Source organism: Orbicella faveolata, unplaced genomic scaffold (genome assembly GCF_042242905.1).
Source record: "Orbicella faveolata isolate gen_17 unplaced genomic scaffold, um_ofav_v1 contig_35, whole genome shotgun sequence".
NCBI classification, from domain to species: Eukaryota; Metazoa; Cnidaria; class Anthozoa; order Scleractinia; family Merulinidae; genus Orbicella; species Orbicella faveolata.
Genome location: NW_028301564.1, coordinates 12,560,475 through 12,587,745, shown reverse-complemented (window position 1 = coordinate 12,587,745; position 27,271 = coordinate 12,560,475). Strand labels below are relative to the sequence as shown.

Below are 27,271 nucleotides of genomic sequence, written 5' to 3'. Positions count from 1 at the left end.
AAGAGGAGGGTTGTGTTTGCAATAATGATAAATAATAAAGTATTGTAGACTTTGCCTGTAAAATGGGCACTGACGAACTGTCAAACAGCCGAAACATGTTGTTGTGTAGTCATTTAGGACATATTACCTTTACTGAGACAGAGGAATACTCCCTCTCGTGTCACTTATCTAATCTGCTTTTATTCATCATTGTTATTCCCTATATTCGGTACAATTCTACTTTCACTCAGAACCAGTACTTTTACATCATGCGGTAGTTTCACAATTTTACAGTGACGAGTAATCGGTATAATAGCATAACGATGTTGTTATGGTAATCAATACACTACACATGTACATCAATGGAAACCTATAAACATGACCTAGTTTTGTTAAAGTTTACTGCGCTAGTGCTCTAAAGCTATTGAGGAGTGTTACCGCGATGCACACGAGCCCAGAATTTTGCTCCCAGATTTATGCAAAAATGGGGCCGGGTTGTTGAAGCCCGACTTAGCTAACCCAAGAATAGAGAGAATTTTGATTTGAGTTTTGTAACTTTAATTTTCGGTAAGGGTTTCTGTTTCTGTTGTTTCTCCTTTATTTCTGAGTCTGAATATCTCAAACTTTACAAGTCATAAGCTAGCAGTAAAAAATATTTTTGTACAAGAAAAATTAATACTTCGGTTAACTTTTAATCCTGAGTTAGCGCTTACCGGCTTTCGAACAACCCCGTGGCCCTTAAGAAGATTAACATCGCCGGAGGGCGTATGTCATTGCATATCGAACGACATCATATTGAAGAGACTTGGCAAACAGGGGCTCAAGCAGCACTCATACACAATATATAATTGTTAAAGAACAGTTTCCTTTTCAACGAATTATCATATTTTCCTTAGCCGAAGGTGTAACGTTCGAAACTTCATTTTTCTGTTTCGAGTTTGTCACATGCCATTTTATCTACATTATTAAGTCTCAAAGCGTTTCATTCGACCAGCGACATGGTACTAATATTTCTTTCATTTCGAATTAAGCTGCCTACCAAACAGTGAAGAAGCTTGAATCTAGAGAAATCAAGGAATATTCTAATGACTAGATAACACGTGCTTGCGTGTCAATGTGCGTTTTAATACATACAGTCGAAGCTCTCGTAAGCGACCACCTCGGAAATTCGAATGAGCTCTCGCAAGTAACCGCGGTGTAAAACAATGGAGGATGGTCGCTTACGGGAGCTTAAGAAACTCATTAATAATTCACAGAAGAAACTAATGTTTAATGAGTGTCTTCAGTTATATCTGATATAGACACGGATAAACGTTACATTTATTTTTTAGACCAAAATAACCATTACCGCAGTGTGCAGTTTCATTAACGTTTTGATTTACATGTAAGCTTAAAAGACTCTGAGCGGTCGCTTACAAGAGTTAAAAAACAAAAGAAAAGTCCAGTTGGTAATCGCAAAAGTGGTCGCGGTCGCTTACGGCAGCGGTCGGTTACGAGAGCTTTTCACTGCAAAGTCACAGTTCAAACGGGTTTCACAAAGGTGGTTGTAACTAGAACTGGTCGCTTAACAGAATGGTCGCAAGGAGAGCTTTCCCATTTCCGAATTATATTAGCGATTCTCTTTACTGAGTAAACGCTTCGTCATGGTTATTAACCTGATGTTGATCCCTTATTTTACTTTCAGTAGCATGCGATGATTCACGAAAACGGAAACTTTACTATACTGCCAAGACCTAACTGTGCAAGTGGCTATTACTATAATATTGATTACTAGACAAAAAGCAAATGTTTACTTTAGAACCCTGTTATACCCTATACCTATAACCAACACTTTTGTCATCGGTGAAGGTCTCATTTAAAGCAACCTGACTGCCAAGCTGCCCGGCCCAAAGCCAAGATTTTGCATTGAAACTGAAAGATTCGGCAAAACCAAACATTCAGTGATGTCCCGTCAGCCTTTTATAGAATAGAGTATGACAATAATTATTGAACAGGGATTGGTGAAGAAATTTCTTCCGAGCTCATGAATATTATTTTTTCAATTATTTAGACTGGTTGCTCCTCCCCTTGAAACATTTCGGTAGCTCTTTCATTTCCACAAGGTTTCTTAACTCTAACCACATAAACGGGAAATTATTCGAGCTGATTGCTCCGCGTTCCTCGGAGCATTTGACGATGGCTCGTTGGTGGACCTGCGTTGTGCTTCTTCTCAGCTGGATGCTGTCAATCAGCAAATCAGGTAATTACAATATTTATTGTATAGCAGCGTACAGTGTACGTATCCTACACTTATTTTGGCTGAAAATTTTCTTTCACGCAGCAACGTTAGAACCTTGTTGTCTGGTGGTTATGTCCAAATACTAGTAAGAGACGTATTTAAGATTTTTAACGTGATCAGCTCCTCTCAAGGCGTGGTTTATAAAACAATAATCTAGAGTGGTGCTTCAAGTTCCAATTCTGTCGGCACAAGAATATTTTATTCAAATTTTGAAGTTTTCGTGATATTTCAGTTTCCGTGTCTCTGATGTACTGGATCATGTAGGTATAATTTTGTTTACAATAAAAAACCGAAACAACACTAGCTTCCTTAGTCATGGGGAAGGATGTCAACACATAGCATTTCAGCGCAAAATATACCAGTGATCGACTAGCTATTTTTTTGATTTTGTTTTTGACTTTTTAAATATTTAAAATAGACCGCTCTGATCTTGTAATATTACTATTAAAAACAAATTTATAACAAAACCTCCTATAGAGTGGTTTTCAATTGATTCTCGAAAGTAAACTGGGATCAGGCAATTACGTACTCTGTGTTTGGTTTAGGTTTTATTATCGTTAGAGACTGGTTGAGTAGTCTAATCGGTAAGTAATTGGTTTGGTTTTGGTTTTACGACAGTCAATTAAAAACCTCTCTATAATGTAAAAATTCAAGAGAGTCCGTATGCTTTCCAAGGGTGTGGCAATTGAACATGTACCGTGTCTATATGTTAACCCACAGTATCCTTAGACCCAATCAATCTTAGTTATTTCACACGCTTGCGTGCTGTCAACACAAAATCAAAGCAAAGACAAGATGGAGCTTTTAAAATGCTTCTTTAGTTTTTCATGTTTTTAATGTTGAAAGCGAAATTTTCAACGAATTGGCAGTAACCCCGAGCTTCCCTCCTTTTCCATGTTTCCTCCAGGCGAAGGTTTGCCCAGTTTACTCAGCAAAATCAACTGACCGAATAAAGTTCACTCTATTCAACTTCCCTTAAAAGCGAAAATTGCCGGTTGGCGGAGACAAGAGATTTGGGTCAGTAAAAAGAGGATATTACACGGTGGCGAGAAGATATGAATTTTATGTTCCAGTGGCAAGAACAATATCTCACGAGATCGCTGCGCTCACTCGTGAGATATTGTTTTTGCCACGAGAACATAAAATTCATATCTTCGAGCTAACGTGTAATGTTCTTTTTATTATATAGACATACTAATGACGGCGATTTTGACGAATTTCCGAAGATTTCCGACCACTTGCGAAGATTTACGAAGATTATCCAAAACTTGTCCGAGGGTCATACGAACGTTGCCGAACATGTCCAAAAATTTCCAAAGATAACGGGAAGATTGCCGAAGGCTTTAGAGGAAGACCCGAAAATATTTCGATCATACACCAACAAATTTAATTACAATTTAAGAGACAAACTTGATATCAGTGAAGTCATCGATATCCTCACTAGTGAGGATATGGAAAATATGCCATTCGAGTCCCGGATGTGGTTTCGCATTAATTTTCCAAGACGTTTATTTTCCAGTAAAATACTCGTGTCTTTATAATAAATCCCGGTAGCCGCATACAACCAGTAATCGGTGGAGTTTCACTTTCTCGCTAACAAGAAATAGCATTACCCCAAATGCTCCCAAAACATGTCGAGAAAAGCTAAATCATACATTTGCACCATGGCCTTTAACCACTTTTCATTCGATACGGTGGAGAATTGAGTAGAAAACTCAGTAAACACATCAAGCCCGTTCTCTGAAGTCAGCTAGATGTTAGCGAGACTGAGACAAGTTCGGGCAACAAATCGGCATCAATATCTATGCCTGATAAAATGAAACACTGGGAAAAGAACTGATCGTTTTGAAAATCCTTGTGAAAGTACATAACTCTATGACTGACGAAGTCGCTGCCGCGATTTTGAGACTGGGGCAAACAGCAAGAAGGACAGGGTTTGCCACATAAATGCACCAACTAGAAGTTACCGTAATACCGTAAGTATGGCAAGTTTGGTTATAAATTGGCGTAATATCAGAGTTCTGACATATTCAAAACACCTGGTTAAGAATTTTCGTGTTCAGGAGGCAGATATAAATGTAGTTCGTATAGTGTGATCGTCCGGGTGAGGGTAGTTCTAAAAAAACTGTTGTTGGTGACTGACGTTTCGACAACCTGAGCGGAAGTCATCTTCAGAGCCAAGTCAGGTTGTCGAAACGTTAGTCACTAACAACAGTACTTTTCAGAACTACTCTCACCCGGACGATCACACTAAAGTATACGAACTACTTATACTCCTGGGTTCAAACCATTTACTAGGTATAAATGCATTAGAAAGCTTACATTCGCGCCTCCGTTTCTGTACGTTCCCATTAAGATTCTGTTTCGCTTGTTGACCTTCCATAAAAAAAAATTAACTTTATCTGTGGCGTGTCTGCCCTCCTATAAAAACAACCGCCGCGACCATAAAACATCCTACGTGTAACAATTCATGATCAACATGCACGAACTTCACTTTGTCAGCTTTTAAACCATCCGATGTTTCCTCCAAAACTGCGTTGCTGCGTTATCTATCCTCCGACATGATAGTAATGACGTGAAAATATAATGGGATAACAAACTAATGACATGTTCTTTGAAAGATTACCAAGATGCCTTTGTTGTATTGTTTTATTTGTTGAAAGAGAGAGCAACGTAAGAAATTACAACTTGTGAGAGCACGTATCGATTAGTTTTAAACCAACCACGTGCACTAGCTGAGACACTGACTAGTAAGTTGTGACTAATTCTGCATCCTGATTTTCTTTTAAAATTGCCAAATCTCAGACTCAAATGATGCCAAACTCAAGAGTGGTTATGTATCACTTTATGGAAACGACTCCAAAAGTTGCGGCCCTCAAAGTCAACCATGTCAGTCGATTGCTCAAGCCGTTTGCCAGGTCGACGCAGGCGGACAAATCTACCTTGACGGAAAAGGAACTGTCCAGCGTCCATACAACTGTTCAAGCAGTCTTCCGGATAGTTCTGGTATCATCATTAACAAGAATCTGACTATGAAAGCCTTCTACTCGACACCTAATGTCTTCTGTGTGGAGGGATTTCATTTCCAGAAGACAAATGGTGAACAGCAGACATTAAGGCTTGAGTTGTCAGGGATCGCTTTTTGGACAACACCTCTTACCTTTGAAGACTGGCATCAGGTTAAAATTATCAACTGTTCTTTTCATAACACCCCTAGAGCTTTGAGCATTCAGATACACGACATCATAACTTTCCGCTTGGATATTGAAAGATTTTCATCCTTTCACAATAATTCGCAATGTATCAAACTCCTTTTACTGGATTATATCGCAAACAAAAGCCGCTTGATTTCCATTAATATCAGTGATACACATTTCAGACAAAATGGACTTCATGGCGTACAGAGATCTGAAAGAGGAGTTATGAGGATAGCATCCAGCGATCACAAAACTTTAAAACAAGTAGATGTTCATGTTTTCTGTGAGAAGGTCAAGTGCACTAAAAACCAAGGTCCTTTCGTACAACTCAACGTTTCAACAGCTATTACAAATGAGACATACAAAGATCTTGAGCTAAGCTTTAACAAGTTACCTTCCCGGAAAAACTCATTGGATAAGAAACCAAAACTTGCTGTGTACAGTTTGTACTTCTCACATGCGAGAAAAACTCGAGCAAAGTTCGTTAACCTGAAGTGCCGTAACTATCCGTCCGTGCAGTGCATCAAAACTCAGTCTGACGAAGCAGATGTAGATATTCAGGACTCCTATTTCCACAACCAGTCTACAATGAAAACAGCCGGTTCCTGCATATCTATTGAGGCTGATATCCGTGCTTCGTTAAAAGTGTTAAACTCTACGTTTAAGGAAAACGAAGCTGACGCCGGCGGATCCCTCTTTGTCGATAGCCCTGATGGGTTTTTATACGTTAACCTTACTAATGTTAGATTCGCCAAATGTAAAGCAAGGGGGTACGGATGTGCGATAACAATTGGAAAACCCTTCTGGCGTGGACATCATAATGAATCAAGTCCGCAGAAACTACATCTGACCCTCCGAAATGTAACCATTGAGCAATGGAAAGGTAAAGATCACAAATGCACAGCTGTCTATGTTTTGCTAAAAAGTGGAAACGTTACAGTAGAAGAGTCCAAGTTTCATAAGAAAACGCGAACGACAGTCGGAGGTGCTTTATGGGTGGTTACCACTGGAGGTAAAAGTAATGTAACTGTTTCCAAATGCAGTTTTAAAGACGAAGCTGTAAAAGCGAGGAAAGGGTTCATTATCAAGGTGGTTGCTGGGAACGGTAATGCAGGGATCGTAACGATTACAGACAGTTTGATAATAAACAATGTAATTGCAAAGAAAAAGGTGGCTCTGTTTATAAGTGCCAGATACCGCATTAGACTGGTTAACATTACATTGACAGCGTTTCGTTACGGATTTCGCGGAGTATCATCAAACCCTGCAAATACCTCATTTCTAGTCGATATCTCCATTGATAATTGCACTTTTATAGATAATGTGTATGATATAAATTTGACAATCTATGATCCAACATTTGCCAAAGTGCTCATCAAAAACACTCTTTTTACCAGCAGTAGTAATGAAACAGTGAAAACCAGTGGTCAAACCTATGCCATTGGTCTCATTATTACACCACTTAAACTCAACATTTCTTCGAGGGCCGTCATCGAGCTTGACAACAATACATTCCACTCCAGACCTTCAAGTTATTTGGTTCTTTTCTTCGAAGGGGATAAAAACGTGACAATCAGACGTACGATATTTCGTAACTGCATCTATGCCCATCGATATAAGTGGTCTGACAACAAAAGTGGGATCTTTTACGAGACTGCTACTGGAGCCATTTCAGTTTTAACAAACCCAGACAAACCTCGAAATTTGGGTTGTATTCTCTCAAAATCCACCAAGGAGATTTACCCATCATGGACTTACGACAGTCGTGTGGTATTTGAAGATAGCATCTTTGTGGAAAATGTAGGGTTGGATTCTGGAGCGGTTTACGTCAGTAACGGTTTCACGACATTTCGAAGGTGTACCTTCCACAACAACTTTGGCAATCGAAGTGGACATATCTATTCCGCTTATGGAACTGGACAAGTCGATTTTGAAGATTGCTCATTCGCCACAACAAATAACAGGATGACAATTTCTAATATCTCTACATTCAATAAACCCACCTTCCTATATTCCGAAAGCGGAGGTCCTTTAAATCTTAGAAATACATCTATGATTTCGCTGGATTCAGACAGAAATTCCTTTCCCATGCTTGATATATCCAGTGGAGGATACGTCGGCACGGACGAAACAACGAAGTTGCAGTGCGGCGAAGGACAACAGCTTCTATTAGAAGATGCAAAACACATCGTATACACGGAGAAAAACGGCAAGTTCTGTGGATTGAATGTCGCAGTTCTGAAATATTCTTGCACATCCTGCCCCACTGGTTATTACAGCCTCCAAAAAGGCACATCACGAGGTTTAGTTGTAGCTGCTGCTGTTGAGTGTCTGCCATGTCCGTTTGGAGCCAATTGTAGTAAAAGTAACATAGCTGCGAAACCAAACTTCTGGGGCTACCAAGATTCAAACCATCCACCAGCGCTGCAATTTATTGCTTGTCCAGAACACTATTGCCCTTCTAAAGATGCAGAAAATTACAATAGTTGTCACGGCAACAGAAATGGCACCCTCTGTGGACAATGTGCGGAAGGATTCAGCGAAACTCTGTTCTCAGCTGAGTGTCGAAAATCTGCAAAATGCAACAGTTATACTCTGTGGATCCTGACAATATTGCTAACACTTGCATTGGTGCTTTATCTTTTAATAAAGCCTCCAACCCTAAGTTTTCTTGGAACCCAGATCTTATGGTTTAACAGAAGAGAAGAGAATCAGTCAAGAGTTGTCTTGGGCGTCGTCGAGGATCCGCCAGAGCATTTAGACAGTGGATATATAAAAATTACCTTTTATTTCTATCAAGTTGCTGAGCTCCTGATGGTCGGATCTATGGAAGAATGCTTTCAGAAGATACCGTTTATGTACTTCTTGATTGCCGCTTTTAATTTCCAGGTTCGGAGCCTCAACAAAGGAATCGGATGCCCTTTTGTAGGGTTAACTGCGGTAACAAAGCAGTTGTTACTCTCCGGTACTGTGTTCGTGGCAATGTCTGAAGTTGTCATCATTTATGGCGTCCATTCTGTGATAAACATGATAAGAAGAAAAGAAAAACCAGCCCACATCCATTACATGGCGGTTATCATAGAAGTACTGTTGCTGGGATACGAGCGACTGGCAGAAACGTCTCTTACGCTAATGCACTGTGTTTCTATAGGACCTGGAAGGCGGCTTTTCATTGATGCAAATGTTCCATGCATGCAGTGGTGGCAGTATCTCCTTCTGGCCTATATCATAGTTTTTGTGGTTCCTTTCATCGTTGTTCTTTACTGGGGATCGTCCAAGCTCTACAGGGCTTCTGTAACTGCAACTGAGTTTCTTGCTGCGTGCATGATTCCATTGCCATTTTTGATATACTGGTTTGTTAAAGCAATTTTGAATAGAAGAAATGGAGATTCTACGAATGCACAAGTTGTCAACAAAGATGTTTTGGAAATACTTCATGGTCCTTTCCGTAAACCACAGGGTGATGATAAAGGTACACTCTACTGGGAGAGTGTGCTGATTGGTCGACGATTTGTTCTCCTTGCTTGCCGAGCGTTCATAACAAACCTAATGTTGCGTATGGTTTGCATGGTCAGCGCATGCTTCCTGATGACCATTCATCACATTTTGAAGAATCCATATCGTGATCCGCTGGCCAACAAAGCTGAAACACTGTCCCTCGCTGCGTTGTCCATGATTGTGGTGATCAATTTGGTAAAAGCAACCTTGATCTCATATGGTGTCGCTTTTGATGGCCCAGACATACCTTATTTGGAAACCCTGAAATGGTTTGAGGTGTGCACCTTAGCATTTGCCCCAGCATTGGTGTCTCTGTTGGTCACTTTTGCCATTTTGTCCCAGCTCGCAAGGCTCGTGGTATTTGTAGTCAAGAAATGTTATTGCACCTGGTGGCAGTTTCGTTATAATCGATTGCTTATACACCAACTGAGGGACCCTCTTTTGGATAATGCTGAACAGAACAATGCTGAAAATTAAGACATAATATTGTCGATTTCTGGCCGTTGATTTTTGCCGGGTAGCTGCACGTGTTTCTTTGAACCCTCAATAACTCTTATTGCTGTTGTAGAAATTATGGCATACAAAATAAAGCTCAATGTACGAAAAATGTCTTAGTAAATAAGTTCGATTGAAACGCAGTGTATATCAAATCTTAATCAGTCTCTTTTTTTGCCACGGAGCATGTAACAGAGAGATGAAGATAATCTTATTCCTGGCTAGAGCCCATCTTTCCACCATAGCGGGTAAAGGGATGGATGATAAAAGTGTGAGCTGATCATTGATTTGGATAATATTGGATAGAGAAACTTGTACATATATTTTTTTGTTCAGCGCCTGTCGAAGTAATAATAACAAGAAGAAGAAGAAGAAGAAGAAGAAGAAGAAAAAGAGGAAGAAGAAGAATGATGATAATGATAAGACCAAGTCCAAGCTGAGGGACATGAATTATAATAATGATAATAATAATAGAAATAATAACACTTACAACGATGATGATGATAACAATAATGATTATGATGATGATGATGATGATAATAATAATTAAAATTCATACCGCTCAGTTTCTATAAAAATGCTTAACTGCGCACTACGTCAGATTTTAGAACGATAAGATCGTTTTCACGTGATGTCATCTCTTTCTAAAAGCCAAAACTAAAGAGCCACCAAATTTTTTATCCTCATCAGGCATATGAGGCGGTATATTTATATCTGTTTTCAATCTTACAGCTCAATAGCGTGCTTCGTTTGGAAACCAGAGCATTTTGAATTTCAGGGTTATGGAGGTGCATGAGAAAAGGCTGCGATCGAGTTTGTTGAGAAATATATACTCATCTCATGATTTTGAGCCTTTTTAGAAGGTAGACCATTAGGAAAAGTGCTTATGTAAATGTTTGTTTGTTCAGTACTGATAATCAGTCGCCTAGATAGCCAAAGTAAAGACTAAGTAATTTTCAGACGTTTACACTAATTTCCGGCCGCCATACTGGTGTAGCACGGATGTACACCAACATGGCGTTTTATACTGGGCTCTGTAAATTTCTGCGAAACATTCCGACGAATATCTGAAGTTTGGGGAAACGCACAGGCCTAAAACGTAGAGAATTGTCTTATTTAGGTATCTTCTATAACATCACAATTTCTTAGCTTTTTCCACTGGATGGTTTTTGATTTTTTTTATTGCGTGACAGTACAAACGATCTATAAAACAAAAAATGAGACTTGCAAAGAAATAATTCTAAATTTCCGAAAAATTGTTTATATGCTATCGTGAAGAAAATTGCTCTTATTTCGATTAAATTTCTGGAAATTTTAGGAAATGTCTTGTAGTATTCTTATTTTTTTTTTTACTTCGTACTTCAAGATTTTATTGGACTTATTCGAGGGCATAGTTAATAGAGGGGAATGGTTATGAAACTCGACAAGGTTCTTTGTTTTATGTTTGTGTTCTCTTTTTCGGCCTTGACCGTGCACAAAACACAATAGTTGTTTACTACTGACCGAGGGTCTTTTAACTATGTTCGACGGTGTTAACTTATAGCTGGTTTTCACATGACGTCACTAAAATTCAAACTACAAAACTATTGATCTTCCTGAGATTTTACTTTAATGATGTATAAGAGCAGCTGAAAACTAATATCCATACAAATTTTCGCTCCGAATAGGTTCTTGGTTTTGTGATAGACTACGCTTAAATTTCGAAACTTTTGCGTGATGCAGCATTTACATGAGGGCGTCATGATGGTTAAAAAAGTGACTTATTACGGGGAATTTGGCTATCTGAACAGTTCATGTCTTAGAAAAAGTATTACTTTAATGTTTTAGAGTTCCTCGTGGGATAAATTCATGCTTTTGTAGCAAAACTCAGTGACAGATGTTTCTGTTGGTTTTCGGCCGCCATGTTGGTGCTCATACGGATGGGCACCAGCATGGCGTCTGGGTACAAATCTCTATAAATTTGGGTAAAAAATTTCTCCGCATATCTTGCATAAGAAAAATTGCTGTGACCAGAATCTTGGCGAGAGTCTTTGCATATTTACTTTCTTTCATTTCCCAGACTCTGAACTTAATCTATTGAACGGCTTTGATTTTTATTTTGATCTATTTTGAATGACTTGACACTGAAAACCAGCAGTTGCGGACGACCAGAGGAGCCCGCAATCCTAATTTTAACGTTGCTGTTACAAACGCATGCGCGGCAGTTATGTAGTTTGGCCCCGACTCGATTTTTTTCTTTATTCGGATGGACCTCCACTAAGAAGGTACGGAATGTAATTGAAATCGAGCCAGCCAACCTGAGACGTCTCCTGTTCTTGTCGCATTTGATGTCATTTTACGGCCTCATTTAGCCTCAAGCGAGTTGCGAATGTTCTTCCTTGACCTCAAGCGTGGAGCGACAGCATCGTCCGATCCTTTCGTCCTTCACCTCAGGCGTGGAGCTGGTGTGTTGTTGGTCCTTGACCTGAGAAGCGTGTAGTCAGAGATTGTTGTTTGTCCGATCTGTCCGTCCTTGATCTCATAGCAAAGATATCAGTGACGTCACCTATTGTTATTAATATGCCAACCAGAGAACTATTGGCTGGTGAAACAAAGGATTCGTTTGTTTAACGTTTTGAATATTTAAATAAAAAAAATGTTTGTAAATAAATATCTTCCCTATTGAAGCGTGGAGCGAGAACGTTTTTCCTCCTTGGAGCGGGCTTTTACACTTATAAAGATTATTTTGTTGTATCATAATCGTGATACGCTGACGTTTTTACCGCTACTTTTACGTACGTAAGGAGAAGCTTTTGATTTTTCGTCGTGTGTGCGTACATAATTTAACAGCAGATATCAGCCTGTCACCCACTTCGGTTTGTTTACGAAATAGCGACACAGTTTTGCCACAGGTATACTACTGAACCACTTTGTTCACCACGAAATAAGTTAACTGTATTGTAACAAGCCTCGCTCAAAACACAGAGCTATCACGGTGAAATCACGGCAAATACAATGTAAGCTATCACGACCTATCACATGCAAGTCTTGTGTTTCTCTAAAATCTTACCAGGCACAATAACAACAACAACAACAATAATTTATGGACACTCCCCTGATGGGGCTTTTCAGTGACAATACAAGAGAGCTAAACTAATTTAGCGAAGCCATCGCAATGTTTCCAAGTCTTTCGTTGAAACAAGCCTGCGATTACCTAATATGTTCGCTGCGATTTGAAATGTAAACAAAACACCACTAATAACCCTTCCCCAGCAAAGATGCAGAAGTGTCTCATTTAGCTGTATAAAACAGACACGTTAGGAAAGATGCGTGGTTGTTCTACCAAATCAGTTCGATGTTATAAAAGAGACAGGAAACTTTCAATCTCATTGCACCATTGCTTACATAGAACAACTCTATTATATTTTTATTAACCCAAAAGCACAATGCATCGTCCTCGCCCGCACTTCCTAACCTTTGGTTATTACTAGTTGACTATAGTATTTGACTCCAAGTCTCCTGCACAGCCTCATGGGATCTCTCTTTTCTTACTGTTGGTCACCACGAGTGATAGCCCACAGTCATTACTGTATGCGACATTCGTCGTGAGGATAGGATAAGATTCCAACAGACGCGTAACGGGATCGCATGCAGTTCGATCACGTACAGTGACGTCAATCAACAGCAGATAGATTCACACTACAAGTGTGCGGTGAATTTAACTGGAAATACGGTGAAATAGGACTCCTCTACTCCCTGCGCTCTTTTCAGCTATATCTATTTTCCTTCCGAGAATTTCTTAATTGTTTAAGGTTACTCCAAACCTTCGCGGGGCTACTTTTGTCAATTTTTTTTTTCAACCAAATTAAAGTTTATTATTTAAGGTAATATTTCCCAAAATATTGAAACTAAAATATTAAAACGTGCGCGAGTTACTGAGAAAAAAAGATTTTTTTAAATAAAGTTAATAAACCGTCAAGGTGTCAAAATCCCCGAAAGGAATGGACTCCTCAGCGACCTTTTCGCGGCAAACGGCTTAATCCAGACATCCTATATTAAATAATTTCAATTTCAGATTTCATGTCCGTAAAGAGCGCCTCCTTGTAATCACGCTTGGGCAATTGCTCTTCTGTTTCTTTTTATTTTGTTGCACATCGCCTTCCTTCTGTTTTGCCGATTACTGTTGAGCAACGGCCTAAAACGTGCGCAACTAAAACGTGACTGTAACACTATCGCTTTACCGCGAAATTCAACTCTGCATACTGTGAACGCTAGGGGTTCTGTTATTTCATAGGCTGGCGGCTTTTTGAGTTGACATGTCACTCCGGAGAGGAGTGACATGTTTATAAATATTTAGATGGCGAAAACTTGCACTCGTTTTTCGAGAGAATCCGTCATCTTTAAATGAATTAATAGGGTATGTGGAATCGACGGTTTTCCTTGAAATTTTCCCAGAACATTCACTGAGAGTGTCGGCGAATGCTTTTATTTTAAACACTTTTCTCATGGCGACCCTTAACGCAGCACGTTACTCGAACTTTTGGATAGTGGAACTTGACAGATCTATAAAAGGATAACCAATAGAAATGAAAGAAAATGCTGACACGCTTTGACAGATTGAGGCTTTGTGATTAACACTGCGCAGTTATTTTGCATCAAGATCGTATTTGATACCCGATTTAAAATTCGCGTGAATTTCAGTCGGTCGTTTTGGCGTTAACGGCTTCTGCCGCCTTAGGAAAGCAGTCGGCAAAACACAATATAATTTTATCGAATTCTACATTTCCTAACCTTCCTATTGATGTATAGTTTGTGGGGGCTTCATTGAAAACAGCGCGCGTACGAATTTTTTTTCTGGAGGACACCCGCGAAGGTTCGGAGTAACCTTAACTTAAAGCGAATAATTTGTACACCAAAATTATGTAGTGTAAAATATAGGTCACCATCATAGTTTATATGTTCACCATGCTTGTTTAAGAAAAAACGAGCATTCATTTCGCTGTCGAGCTTCCAGGTAGCTTGAGGGACTCAAGTTGTCTACGTGGGCGCGCCCATGTGTGCGCGCTGATGACGCGAAAATCGTACGCAATGCAATACTGTTTAGCATTTTTCCTTAATCTCAAAAAGTTTTATTCTACGTGCCCGATTTGTTTTAGACTGTTCCCAGCCCTCTATTTTCTCGTATTTTTATTCCATCCTTGAACGTGCAGATAGAGTCGCGAGAGAACTGGACGCCAGCGCAAAACGGACGACTTGACAGGGTAGAGGGTGATCTTCCTCTCTTCGCTCGCAAACCCCACCCCCCACCCCCACGTGCCTCGCTCGCTTTTTCTTTCGCGTGCGTAAATACCATAAATCCTCGAATTAGGCCTCCCCCCCCCCCCTTCGGATAAGCGCCCCTTGGAGTAAGCCTCCCTCCTATCGGCCGAAATTTAAAGTAAGTATCCCCGTCTCCTTGAATAAGCGCCCCCTCCCATCCCCCCATTTTGTGTACGAGTAATGAGACAACAAAGGATGTACAGTTTTCTTCTTATAGTATTAGATTTGTATTGCTGCTTTTCATGTGACGTCATCATTTTTCAAAATATGAAATTACCAATCCTTCTGAAGTTTTAGTTTCCTCAGACGTAAGACCGTTTCATAACTTGATGTTTTGCAACGTTTAAGCTCGACAGGGTTCTTATTATGTAATAGAGTACGTTTGAATTTCCAAGTTTATGCGTTGCGTGACATTAAACAGGCGGCCCGATATGGCGCTCGAATGGTCAAAAAGATGGGTTACTGCACAATTGTTGCTAACTAAACAGTTGCTGCTCTATAAGAAGTGTTAATTTCAATTTGCCGGAGCTCTAGAGTAATAACGTTTCGTTTCAATGGCAAAACTCGATGACAGATGTTTCTGTTGATGTGACGTTTCTATGAAATAATTCATGTACGACTGCGGTTGTAGATGAAAGTGAAGAATGATCATCGCAGTAAATTTTCCAATTTAAGCAATTGGAAAGAAGAAGCCTGAAAAAAATCAGGGCTTCAACGGGATTCGAACCCGTGACCTCCGCGATACCGGTGCGATGCTCTACCAACTGAGCTATGAAGCCACACATTGGGAGCGAGGCCACTTAATTGAGTTCATATCTTCCCGTGAGGAGTGAAATGATGTGACGTTTATATGATTTACTGCGATGATCATTCTTCACTTTCAGATGTTTCTGTTATTTTACGGCCGCCATGTTTGTGCCTCTCCGAGGGGCACAAACAAGACGACTTCATACAAAGCTCTATAAATTTGAGTGAAACTCCTCTCCGAATAACGGGAGAATGGAAAACCGCACAGACCAAAATCTTGGCGAGGTTGTTCATATATCAATCATCTTTCACGTCCCAGCTTCTTGACTTAATTTATTGAATGATTATGATTTTTATTTTTGATGGTGTGACACTGCAAACCAGCAATATTGTTTCAGTTTGTGAACACGTTAAGTGAACACATTGAACATAGGAAGTACTAACGGTGCCGCGATTTAAACTTTAGGATAAGCTTTTTATGTCGATAGCCAGCTCATGTTGTTGTTTACGCATAGATGATGTATTAGAAAAAATGATCATGTCAGGCCACGATTTGGGAAAAGCGGCCACCTCCCCCCCTCGATTAAGCGCCCCCATCGAATAAGCGACCCCGTCCAACTCCTAAATTTGGAATAAGCGCGCCGGGCGCATATTTGAGGATTTACGGTAAAGAGGCTGTGAACTGTACCGTTGCAGTTATGTCCTATGTAGCAGACATGTCCTGTGACGTAATGTGATATATGGAGCCAATCATATCATGCGTTCTATCTAATAACACGCAGCATAAGACTGGTAACTAAACTCCGTTGCAGTTCGGTCTTCGAGCAAAATTGATTTTTCGAGGGGTAGTGTACGGAAGCAGTATTTGACTTTGTATGTCTTTACTCTGAACCAGAGTGACTCTGAACGTAAATATGCAGCGACTATTTGCAAGAATTGCATTTACCTCACAAGATTTCTATCGGAAATTGACCGCTTAGTGTATTTTCAGTTTCAAATTCAACATGAAAGTTCAATCAAAGATTTAAACAGTGGTTGCTCTCCGGTTTGCGAACCGCGTGTTCCCGGCCAGCCAATATGTTAAACTCCGCGCTTTGGTTATTCTCAAATCGTTCAGATCGTTCAATTATATTACAGAGGCAAAACAAAATTTCTGAGAAGCAGTGTAACCAATTTTAGTTTCGGTGCTGTAAAACTACCACTCAGTCTGCGCAATATTTCTCTATTCCCAATCTTGTCACTCACAAGAAATCCGGTTCGCGAAAGCCCTCTTCGCAGTATAAGTTTGTTGAGGCTAACTGAACCTTTTTGGGTAAGCTGTCACCTGTGGCATCGAACATTTACTACAGAAAGTTTCTTGTCGAGTAGATCTTATGGCCGGAGTGCTTTCTAACTGTTCCTAGTTCGCTTTGCTTTACAAAACAGCAGCAGTAGTCGAAAAACCACAGAGCACTTTGTGGCCTATTGCAAACACCACAGAGCGCTTTGTGGCCTACTCAAAACACCACAGAACGCTTTGTGGCCTGTTCAAAACACCACAGAGCGCTATGTGGTGTTTTATTTTGGGATTTAACATTGAAAACTGGATGGTTCGTTGACTCGCAAATATCTCACAGCTATTTTCTGAAATAATTTGGTTTTTCCAATTTTTCACACCACAAAGCGCTTTGTGGCCTATTCAAAACACCGCAAAGCGCTTTGTGGCCTATTCAAAACACCACAAAGCACTTTGTGGCCCATTCAATACACCACAAAGCGCTTTGTGGTCGTCATCGTAATCATAGCGATTCTGTCAGTGGAAGTTATACTATGCAGACAAAACTGGCAGAGGGGCTCTCTTATTTTGACAGGGAGGTTGGCAAGATTTTCGCACCACCCCTTACATTAATTATGCATGCAATTTTTTGATTGACTCGTTCTTTTCACGATTGCTGTTTTATTATAATGTGATAGTTTGAGATAGTTGCATACACAATTAATGTATGGCGCTGTACGGAAATCGTACCTGGAAGTTAGCCGAGTGCTCTTAAAAAAACCTCTGAAAGGAACCGATAGATTTTCGCAAACGTGCTGAGGCAGGTTATGGTGAACACTATTTCAGTTTTTGTTGTTAGAAAGAAATATCACCGAATCTCCGATATAAGACTTGATACCCTTAAAAGTACTCGTTATGGTTATCAGACAGAGCACTGACTGCCAATGAGATTTGCATTCCTGGGATCGGCCGGAACTAGCTACAACGGGTGCCTGTTATTAACCGGGAGAGACGATGAAATGAAAGCAGAAGGTTGAAAATTAGGAATTCAGTGATACCTCCACAACCTATCACTTGTTTCGGTTGGAGAATCTTAGAGGGATTTACTATTTTCATTGATTTATAGCTATATTGTTAGTCCTCGTTTGTAGGTACACCCCTTAGGAATTTAGCATTGAACATGGAATGAAACTTACGTCGGATACTGATATGGGTATTTCATTTTTTAACAAGTCTATGGATCTCGCCATAACATTGGAAGGTGAAGAACTCGACCAATGTTTTACCAACATGGACCTCATACTAGTTCAATAACATAATTCAGTTATGACAAAGAAGATTACAAATCTTTTTTTTATTTATGGCTAGACTGGAATTTATACAACTGGTGTTTTCATGAACAGGTATAATTACCATTATCACTATCAATTGGAATCTTATAGATCTTTCTACACACATGAGAACCAAAACAATCTGACTTGTTACCTTGAATTAATTGGCTTGAATTATCTGCAATGCTCACGGATGATACAAACCGTTGCTTTATCCAAACATTTTCGAAAATTATATTTTAGGGCCTGTGTTTAGCCTGTGTTGTAAAACCACTATAATCTTGAGATTTGTATTGTTACAACGGCAAAATAACCAAAGTTAGAATTAGTCTGATAAATTCTATTTTTGACAGGTAAATGCCTTTTGGACATACTAATATAATACTTATCATTGCATTTACAGTGGTGCACTTCTAACACAGGCCACGAAACTAATTTCTTTTCATGATTTTTTGACATGTTTTCAACAACTTTCTTATGGCTTCCATTCACACCTGGCAAATCCAAAATTATGAAAAGAAATGTGAGAGGCGGAGTTGTCGACTGATCAACAGGTTACATCATGCTTGACATTTTCACCATACCTAGTTCATGCATTTTGATTAGCTTATTTAAACCAAGGAAGGTGGCCACAGTTAGTCATGCACGATTGTGACTGGGTTCTTATTACAAAGGTGAAACGTTCTCTCACTCTTTTGTCCCTTAAATCTAGATCCAACAAACTAGTCACAGACAACACAGTGATTTGTGGTTCATTTAGTAAGAAAAAGCAATGACATATTTTCTTCAGCCTTTGAGCTTGGGCTGGTTTGAATAAGCTGTTGTAAATGTAGAACAATCAAAACAATTTCAGACTCATCCTCTATTTACTTAATTATTACTTATGAATACATCTGTGAAAGAAATAGTGATAAAAATTTAAAAAATCTACAAAATAAATACTGATTATTCTACATAACTGTCATTAAACTCATCACAAATAGATGAGCTTGGGAACTGGTGCCTTAAAGGTAAGCGGGGTGCCAAAGCCATAAGCCGCTAGGAGGTATCCATGGCAACCCTGGAAAGCAGGAACCACCCAATGAGCGTCCGCTAACCGGCACCGTCACACTGAAAGAAATTCAGTGGAATCTACTTACCTGGAGAATACTTACCCTGACCAAGAACAAAACGGGAGGGAGGAGAGGGTGCAAGAATCCGCAATGATTCGCGAGCAAAGCAGTTCAACTGATCCGCAACAATCAGCAGAATACACTACAACAATATTATGCAATGAACCCTAAACCCCTGCAAAACCCCTGAAGGCCGCCCCACAGGTCACGTACTCCCAAACGCGGAAACCGCTGGCTGCATAAGCTCATATTTAACTTGCCTTAATGATATTAGCTGGATGAGGGCAGCTAAGGCATCTGACGGGGTCCTAATGTAGAGCTGATAGGCATTGCTTGACCAGCGGCCCATGGACTGAATCAAATGATCCGGTACTCCATTGCGAGCAGCGACAGTAGCAGCCCCTATACGAAAGCTATGGCCCGAGAAGTTACCAGGAATCCTGGCGGAGACCATGATCTGCCGAAGCCAATCCGTCAACACAGAACGTGAGAGGGGCTGACCACTCTGGAACAAAAACAGGGGGCCTGAAGCATCACCCCTGAGCGCAAGGTAAGTCATAAGAGCATGCACTGCACACAATGTGAATGAGACAGCCCTTCCGAAATGGATCAGTCTTGGAATCTTTAATCTTAATGCGCATGCATGATGGGGCCGAAGGTGAATCCACCGCAACATCCTGAACACCCAAGTGCAGAGATGAAGAGAAGCTAGACAGGTTGGGAACAGTGAACTCGGAAGCGCGTAGGAAGCCAAAATATCCCAATGAACAAGCTGCCCAGAACATGCAGTGGTCTGGGAGGCAAAGGTACAGAGACCGCCAAATAACCAACATCAGGTCATCAGTATTGGGAAGTCGCGAAGAAGAAGGAGAACCTTGACAGCGCTTGATTCCACGTACAACCCGTTGAAGACGAAGGCAATTCATAAGTGGGTCGGGGAACCCTTGTTCAATATGAAGGGCTCTAACCCTAGACAAATACACCTTGATAGAGGAGTGCTGAATGGTTCTCGCAAGAAACGTGACAAAGAGGCAAAGTGTCCATTCGTCTGCTGGGCATGGGGACCCTGAAGGATGTAACTTGCCAAGCTGACGGCAAAAGGAAATGAACTTCGATTGTGCTGAAGCGTAAGAACGGCGTGTCGAGGGGGCGAGACCTTCAGACAGAAAGGAAAAGCACTGTTGCTCTAGGATATTGAAGTCAAGTCCGCCAGAAGCTCCGGCGGGATCCAAGTAGGGTGAAGCTGTGCATCCGGGACCAACTGCCTGAAGTCCTGGCAACGAAAGCGAGATAAAGCATCAGCTATCTGATTGTTAACCCCAGGTACATGTTGGGCAGAAAAGGAAAAACTATGATGAGCGGCTGCAAGGAGCAGGCTGCGCAGTAATCGCATCAAACAAGGCACTTTAGAAGTTCTGGAATTCAAAACATGGACGACAGCATCGTTGTCTGAACGGAAAAGGACATGCTTCTTGCACCACATGTGTCCCCAAACATGAGCAGCGATGACAACTGGAAAGAGCTCCGTATAAGCGAGGGACTGCTGTAGTTGAGAAGGAGCCCAGGAACCAGCAAACCGAAGGCCCTTGAGGTATGCTCCATAACCAATTGATCCAGCTGCATCAGAAGCCACCTCGACGTCTGCCTCTGGCAATAAACCTGGCAACAGCCAAAAGCTAACACCGTGCCAATCCGACAAGAATTGGTGCCACCACAGGAGGTCCAAGTGAAATTCCGTGTTAAGGCGAACTGGGTGATCCCTTTTGCGAAAGCAGCATAACAGGTCGATCATGCGACGTAAGAAAGTTCTCTTAGGCCAGACCACTTTCGCCGCATGATGCAGATGGCCAATGAGAGATTCTAACTCCTGCCTATTGCACCATTTTCGAGAAAGCCAACAAGTAATAAGATCTCGCAAAGCGGACAATTTCTCGGCGGGGAGACGAGCGATTTGATTAACGGAATCCAGCTCAATACCTAGGACCACGAGCACAGTTGAAGGGCCCACACACTTGCCGGGGTGAAGTGGCAAGCCCAAACGTCTGCATACTGACACTGCAATACTCAAGTTGTGCGCACACTGAGATGACTCAGGAGGGCCAGCAGTGATGAAGTCGTCGAGGTAGTGCAGCAGGTCTGGAATCTGGTAAGAATGCACGAGGATCCACTCAACCATGTCTGCTATCGCATTGAAGATGAAAGGAGCTGACCGAAGGCCAAAGGGGAGAGCCAGATCCACATAGTATTGATTACGCCACTTCATCCCCAGCAGATAACGGTCAGATGGATGAACAGGAACATTGCGGTAAGCAGCCTCGACATCGAACTTAGCCATGAGGGCCCCCTTTCCCAGTCGAGACACTAGGCGAATAATTTGATCCACAGTTATGTAGTGGAGGGTAAACTCATCTGGGTTGATCCCATCATTGACACTAGCCCCCCCCTGGGGAAGACAAGTCCACGATGAGGCGCCACTTTCCTGGTTGGCTCTTCTTTGGAATAACACCAAAGCTACTGACTTGGAGGTTGGAGAAGGGGGGGGGGGAATCGAATGGGCCAGCCACCCTTCCCAACGACACCTCATTGGCTAAATAGTCGTCAATGACAGACTGATGCTGGTGCGCAGATGGTTTGTTTTTCTTAGCCGCCTTAAGCTTTTGGGCCGGGCAGAAGCCCAATTTGAACCCGTGACGCATTCCATTCGCAACTTCCAGGCAAACTGCTCCGCCTGCAGAGGAGTGACTGCTGAAACTGGGGGGAGAGGAACTAGGGAAGGAACACAAATAGAACAGGAGTCAATAACTGGCCCCATAATATCTAACTCCAACCCAAACCCCTTAATTGAGGCACATCCTGGTAAATAACAAATGCCACGAAAAGAAAACTGAAGCGACTAGATTTAATTCAAGCACAAAAGGTCAAAAAATACAAGTGGTAAATATGCCCTCCTAAAACGAAAGAACAACAACATAGTGTGGTGGGAAATAACAAACATAACGCGGCAAATGACAAACAACAGTCTGATAGTGTCTATTCGCACCTAAACCTGCAGCTAGAAGTCCTCCACCCTAACAACAAAGTCAAAACAGTATGGGAGGGCCTAATGACAAGTATTAAAGTCTACTACTTCAATCGCTTAGCGCCTGGACTTGCTGCTCGAGCGAGAAGGAGAAGAGTCAGCTTGCCGTTTGGGAGAAGCTCGGGACTGGCTTGGTGGCTCGCCAGGGCAAGCTCCAACGCGGTGCGGACCAAAGCAGCTGGAGCATTTGTGTGCAAAACGGCATGATGAAGAAGGAGCAACACAACGGCCTCGGTTCTACGATTTGCAAATAATGTGGGAAGACGACGCTCCATGTGGCTCTGTGGATTCATCTGACAATTCACGGCCAGGACGAACAGAGACCCCAGCCGCGTGGAAATTAAACAACTGGACATTTATGGCCGACCAGTCCGTCAAGTTCGTTGCGGCAGCGTGTTCACGGAAGGCCCGATCATACGCCAACCAAACCCGACCGGCGAACTGGCGAGTAGTGGTAGGCGCTTATAGGGGCCGTAACCAATCAGCGTGCAGGGATGATACCACGTGACCTGCAAATTCCCATACATTCTCTTAAAATTTAAAATCCAAGATGGCCGCTTTGCTTCCAAGATGGCGGCCAAGAGGGGTATGACGTCACGCGCATGCCCAAATAAGGCGAGAGACAGGAAGTGAGTTTCATAATTGATTTTTATTGCTACAGGAAGTAAAAATTACAATGGTGTGTATCCGTACGGAAACGACATGAAAGTGTTCGGGTCTACGACACGTTTGTCGAGGACGAGTCCGTATCGTGTAGTCCGTGTGATGACTTTGAGATGTTTGGTGGCGGGGTTTCTCCAGAAGAAGTTGGGGTTGACAACGTTGATATTGCGTCGTTCATCATCATCGAGAGGTTGTGTGAGTTCATCGAGTAGATTTTGTCGCATGATGTCATAATTGAGTTGCCTGGATCCTCGTACATTGAGTGAGAAGCCTCGGACTTTGCAGCAGACTTTGCCTTGGTTGGTTCTGTATCCGTAATTTTTGGGTCCAGCGGCAGTGAAATCGGTGATGAAATCGCCATCGTCGAGTTCGTTGGTCATCTCGCCCAGGTAATCACCTAGCGGAACATCTGCCTGACCTGGTTTGTGCGAGTAGATGACGGAGTCAGTGTCAAAGTAGAGAACTTCTTGCTTTAACTGTTCCAAGCAGCTGTACAATTTGAGACGAGCCCAACAGGTGGTGAAAGCTGCGACGAAGATGTTGATTCGTCCGTTGTCGGGTTGGTTGTCTTTGAGTTCGGCGTGGACGACTTCTAGAGCTTCGTCGTTGGCGATTCTGACTTGTCGTATGTCGTTGAATGGGTTGGAAACGAGGGCAAAGAGTTGCGCTGCGTTGTAGACTACTTGGGTGGTGGGTTTGTGTAGATTTTCACCAAACTTGCCCCAGAAGGAGTTGAGCATGAGTTTGGCGGTAGCTTTGCGTCCGGGGTTTTTCTGGATCATGGTTGGGTCTAGAGCGATGCCTTCTTTCTGTTGGTATTGGTGCAAGTAACGTGCCTTGTCTTCGGGGGTGTTGCACCAGCTAGGGTAGCCAGCGGATTCCTGTTTGATTTTTTAGCCAGGTGTTCACGTAATCGGCGAAGAGTCCTTTACGGCGTTGTTCGGGTGGAAAATGGTGTACTTCGTGTATCTTGTTGAGCGTGTATCCCAGGGCGACGGCTTTCTGGATTTCGGGTGTGCACCAGGTCCCTCGGAGTGTGCGTTGCTCGGCCGTGTGAGGGCAGTGATGAGATTTCTCTAGGAGTGGTTTGGTCATTTCGTTTCCCATGCACGAGCGGCAGAGTGGGAAGGTGAGTTTACCTCCGTGCCTGAAAGGTAGAACGGGGTGGTATAGTTCGTGAGGAGGTCGTATGTCCACTTTGGCCATTCCGAAGTAGTGTTGGATGTCTTGATCTTCGAGGTTGACGATAACTTGCGGGTGTTCTACGGGGTATTCGCATTCCTTGTTGACCCGTGGGTAGAGCGACGTCACGTCGACGTACTTGGTTTTTTCTCTTTGGGTCACGTTGGTCACGTGATGCAGTCTGACGGCGTTCGTGCGACCTCCGAAGAAGGCTTCTCGTGGTTCGAGCGGTTCGACGATTTGGAACGTGTCTAGGAACTGACGTAGATCTGGGTCGGTTTTGACCTCCAGGTCCCACTCGCATTCCCACTTGACGTGGATCTGGTAGCCGCTTTGCCTGATAAGGGCGTGTTTCTTGAGCGTGGACTCGTAAACTTCCTGTAGAGTGCGATCGGTGTGGCAGATGGGATATCTGTCGCGTTGGCGGGGGGAAACAGCGAGGACACCCGTGCCATAGACATCCGTTGAATTCGTAGACGGTTCGAGTAGTGGGATCGTAACCGTCGACGAGGTGATTGGCTAGGCGGACTTCACCTCCGTTTCGTACGGTACGGATACGATCCCCTTGGTCGTGATGTTGTAACAAGTGTTCTTGCCAGGCTAGCCATTTCAGGGCTTTGACGGACTGATTGGATCTGGCGCCGTGCCATCCTCGATTGGGTTGGAGGCGATGGTGTTGGGCGGGACTAGTTTCTTGCGCCAGACTCGGTTGCAGGCGAAGGCGATGGTGGCGCATTTCTCCATGGGGTCGAAGTTGGCTTTTTGTTTGAATTCTTGTCGGAACTTTTGACAGCCTGCTTTGAGGAGTTTGACATCCGACTCGCAGTAGGCTTCCATTTCTTGCCGTAGGACGAAATGGTAGTTATCGTTGACTTTCTCTTGGTACCACTGTTCGAATTCGGCTTTCTTTTTGGCGGACATGCCGTCGGGATCGTACATGTCGCGCGGTGGCATGGGTCCTTCGTAATCTTGGTTTTCTAGGGTGTTGAATTTGTGTGGGAAGAATCCCTTCCCCTGTGTGGGAAGAATCCCTTTATCCCGAAGGTGGCGGGAAAGTTGGCCAGCGGGAACGGGAGAAAGCACAGGGAATCTTTGAAAGTCAGTCTGTCGGATCTCAGGGCCAGTATCTTGGTGCCTACGGTGATCTGGTCCGTGACTTCTCGATGCGTGGCGTAACAGTGTTGCAGGATGAACATACCGTCGTAGCCTTTGAGATTGTGGAAGATGACGATGACGTCCCGATCGTCTCCGTCCATGTCGACGGCGATGGATTCGAGGTAGTCGAACATGTCAGCGGTGCAGGTGGGACCGTAGAAGGAGCAGAAATTATCCTCTTCATCGTCTTCTAAGCAGAGAAGAATGGGTGTCTGATTCCCTTCGGCGTCGGTGATGGCTTCGTAGTCGCAGTACACTTGAAGGGGCGGATCTCTGTCCACCCAGACTCGTGTGTCTGAATCACCGGGTTCGGGTTCTTTGAAGGGACGATCTCTTCCTTCGTCGCGTGGCACGCGTTTCTTTTTGGGCTCGTCTTCGTCTTCGGGGATGCGTTGGATGTAACATCGGTGAGTCTGCATTAAGACTTTTTTTCGCAGATGAGACATTCACCCCATCCGCACACGTGATCGGGGGTACAACGGTCACCTCCTCGCCTGTTCCTATCCTTTGGTTCGTAGACGTGGCAACAGTCTGGACACTTTTTTGTAAGTGTCGCATATGGATGGGATGTTGAGGCTCCGTCGTTGCAGGTGGTAGTTGTAGCATTGGTCTCCGAAGAATTTTCTGTGACACAATCGGCAGATCGAGGTGGGTGCTGGAAACTTGCCGCGTGCTAGGGGTCGTTTGGCTCCGATGAAATCGGGACAGTCCTTTCGTTTGCAGGCGGGACACCATTTACCGTCGCAGGGATGATGATGAAAGTCGTCGTGACCGTATCCTCGATTGTATTCGTCGCAGAAGTAGGATTTGTTTAGGAACCCGTTAAACGAGTTACATCCGTCGTAGTGACTGTCTTCTTTGACGAGGCGAATGATCTTGTCTGAGGGTACGGGTCCCGCGTAGATGAGCATGTGCGGTGGATCGATGGAAGGGACCTTTAGTTGGTACCCAGGTAACGCAGCTTGAAACTGCTGCAACTCGGGAATGCAGCAAGGTCCTTCGGGGACGTTGGCTAGACGGTGTAGTTCTTTGGCCAATCGCTCTTGGACGGGTCGCCCCTGTTTGAGATTGTGGTAATCTTGGTCTCGTGGGTTCCCGTTCGCATCTACCAGGGCTTTCATGGTGACGATAGCGCGAGCGCAGCATAGATTGTCTTTGTTTTTGATGGTCACGCGCGACCGTTTGACGATTCCACGTACGGCAGCACAGCTCGGTTTGTATCGTTTTCCGTTACCACGCCCTGGACCTGGGGTGCGTATGAAGGTGGTTTCCATGGTAAACGTGTCATCGGGGGTGAATTCTTCGATGGAGTTGAGTTTAGTTGCGAGAGACTGGAGATAAGTGTCTAGTCTTTCACTCCCTTCTTCGAATTCGCAAACGGTGAAAGTGGTGGATTGAAAAGCGTGCGTGAAGGCGCTGGACTGCATGGTGAAATGGACCGTGGAGTTGGGTGTCAGGGTAGGATCCTGAGCGATTTGTTTTTCGATGGATCGTTGAAGGGCATGAGTCAATTCTTGACCTAGGTTGTCCCTGGGAGTAACATCTCTATGTTGTTTGAGCGTGGCTTCGAATCTTTGTTTGTTGAGGACGTTTCGCCAGTTACGGCGAGCGCCTACGGGTCTTAATTCGAATTCTAGGAGTGGTCTTGTGCTACCACCACCACCGTTTTGGGTCATCACTTGGTCGAGAGCCGGATCAAAGATCCAGTCATCATCATCATCGAAGAACGCTTCGTCGTGGGTCCGTCTGTTCTGTGAAGACATGAGTACAGTTTGAACGAGAGAATGACACAAACATCGCTTTTTATCAAGAAACACGAGTTTTTTATTTTTACAAGAACCAATCATACATCAGCGGTGAACAAGAACTATTTTTTATCATCTACATTACTAAACGCGTTTTTAAAACTATATCCTAAATAGACTTTCTTTTTCTCGTTATGAATGTTGACATAATGACCATAGAAAGCCATGTGGTGAGGGTTTGGTCCATACATCGATTC

At 42.8% G+C, this 27,271-nt stretch overlaps 1 protein-coding gene, 1 long non-coding RNA gene and 3 pseudogenes across 2 annotated transcripts in view; 2 read left to right on the top strand and 3 right to left on the bottom strand.

Annotated features, from left to right (window-relative positions):
* LOC149103328 (uncharacterized) overlaps positions 1–27,271 on the bottom strand; it is a 177,510-nt gene that overhangs the window by 105,896 nt on the left and 44,343 nt on the right. The window lies entirely within an intron of this gene.
* The window catches only part of LOC110054725 (uncharacterized), a 534,050-nt pseudogene that overhangs the window by 479,370 nt on the left and 27,409 nt on the right, over positions 1–27,271 (top strand).
* Positions 2,155–9,429, top strand: LOC149103336 (uncharacterized). The gene is made up of 3 exons (XM_089273277.1): positions 2,155–2,218; positions 2,847–2,875; positions 5,059–9,429. Exons 1-3 carry the CDS (start codon positions 2,155–2,157, stop codon positions 9,427–9,429), a joined length of 4,464 nt encoding a protein of 1,487 aa, XP_089129403.1.
* LOC149103335 (uncharacterized) lies at positions 19,396–20,221 on the bottom strand (annotated as a pseudogene).
* The window catches only part of LOC149103329 (uncharacterized), a 31,153-nt pseudogene continuing 25,953 nt past the window's right edge, over positions 22,072–27,271 (bottom strand).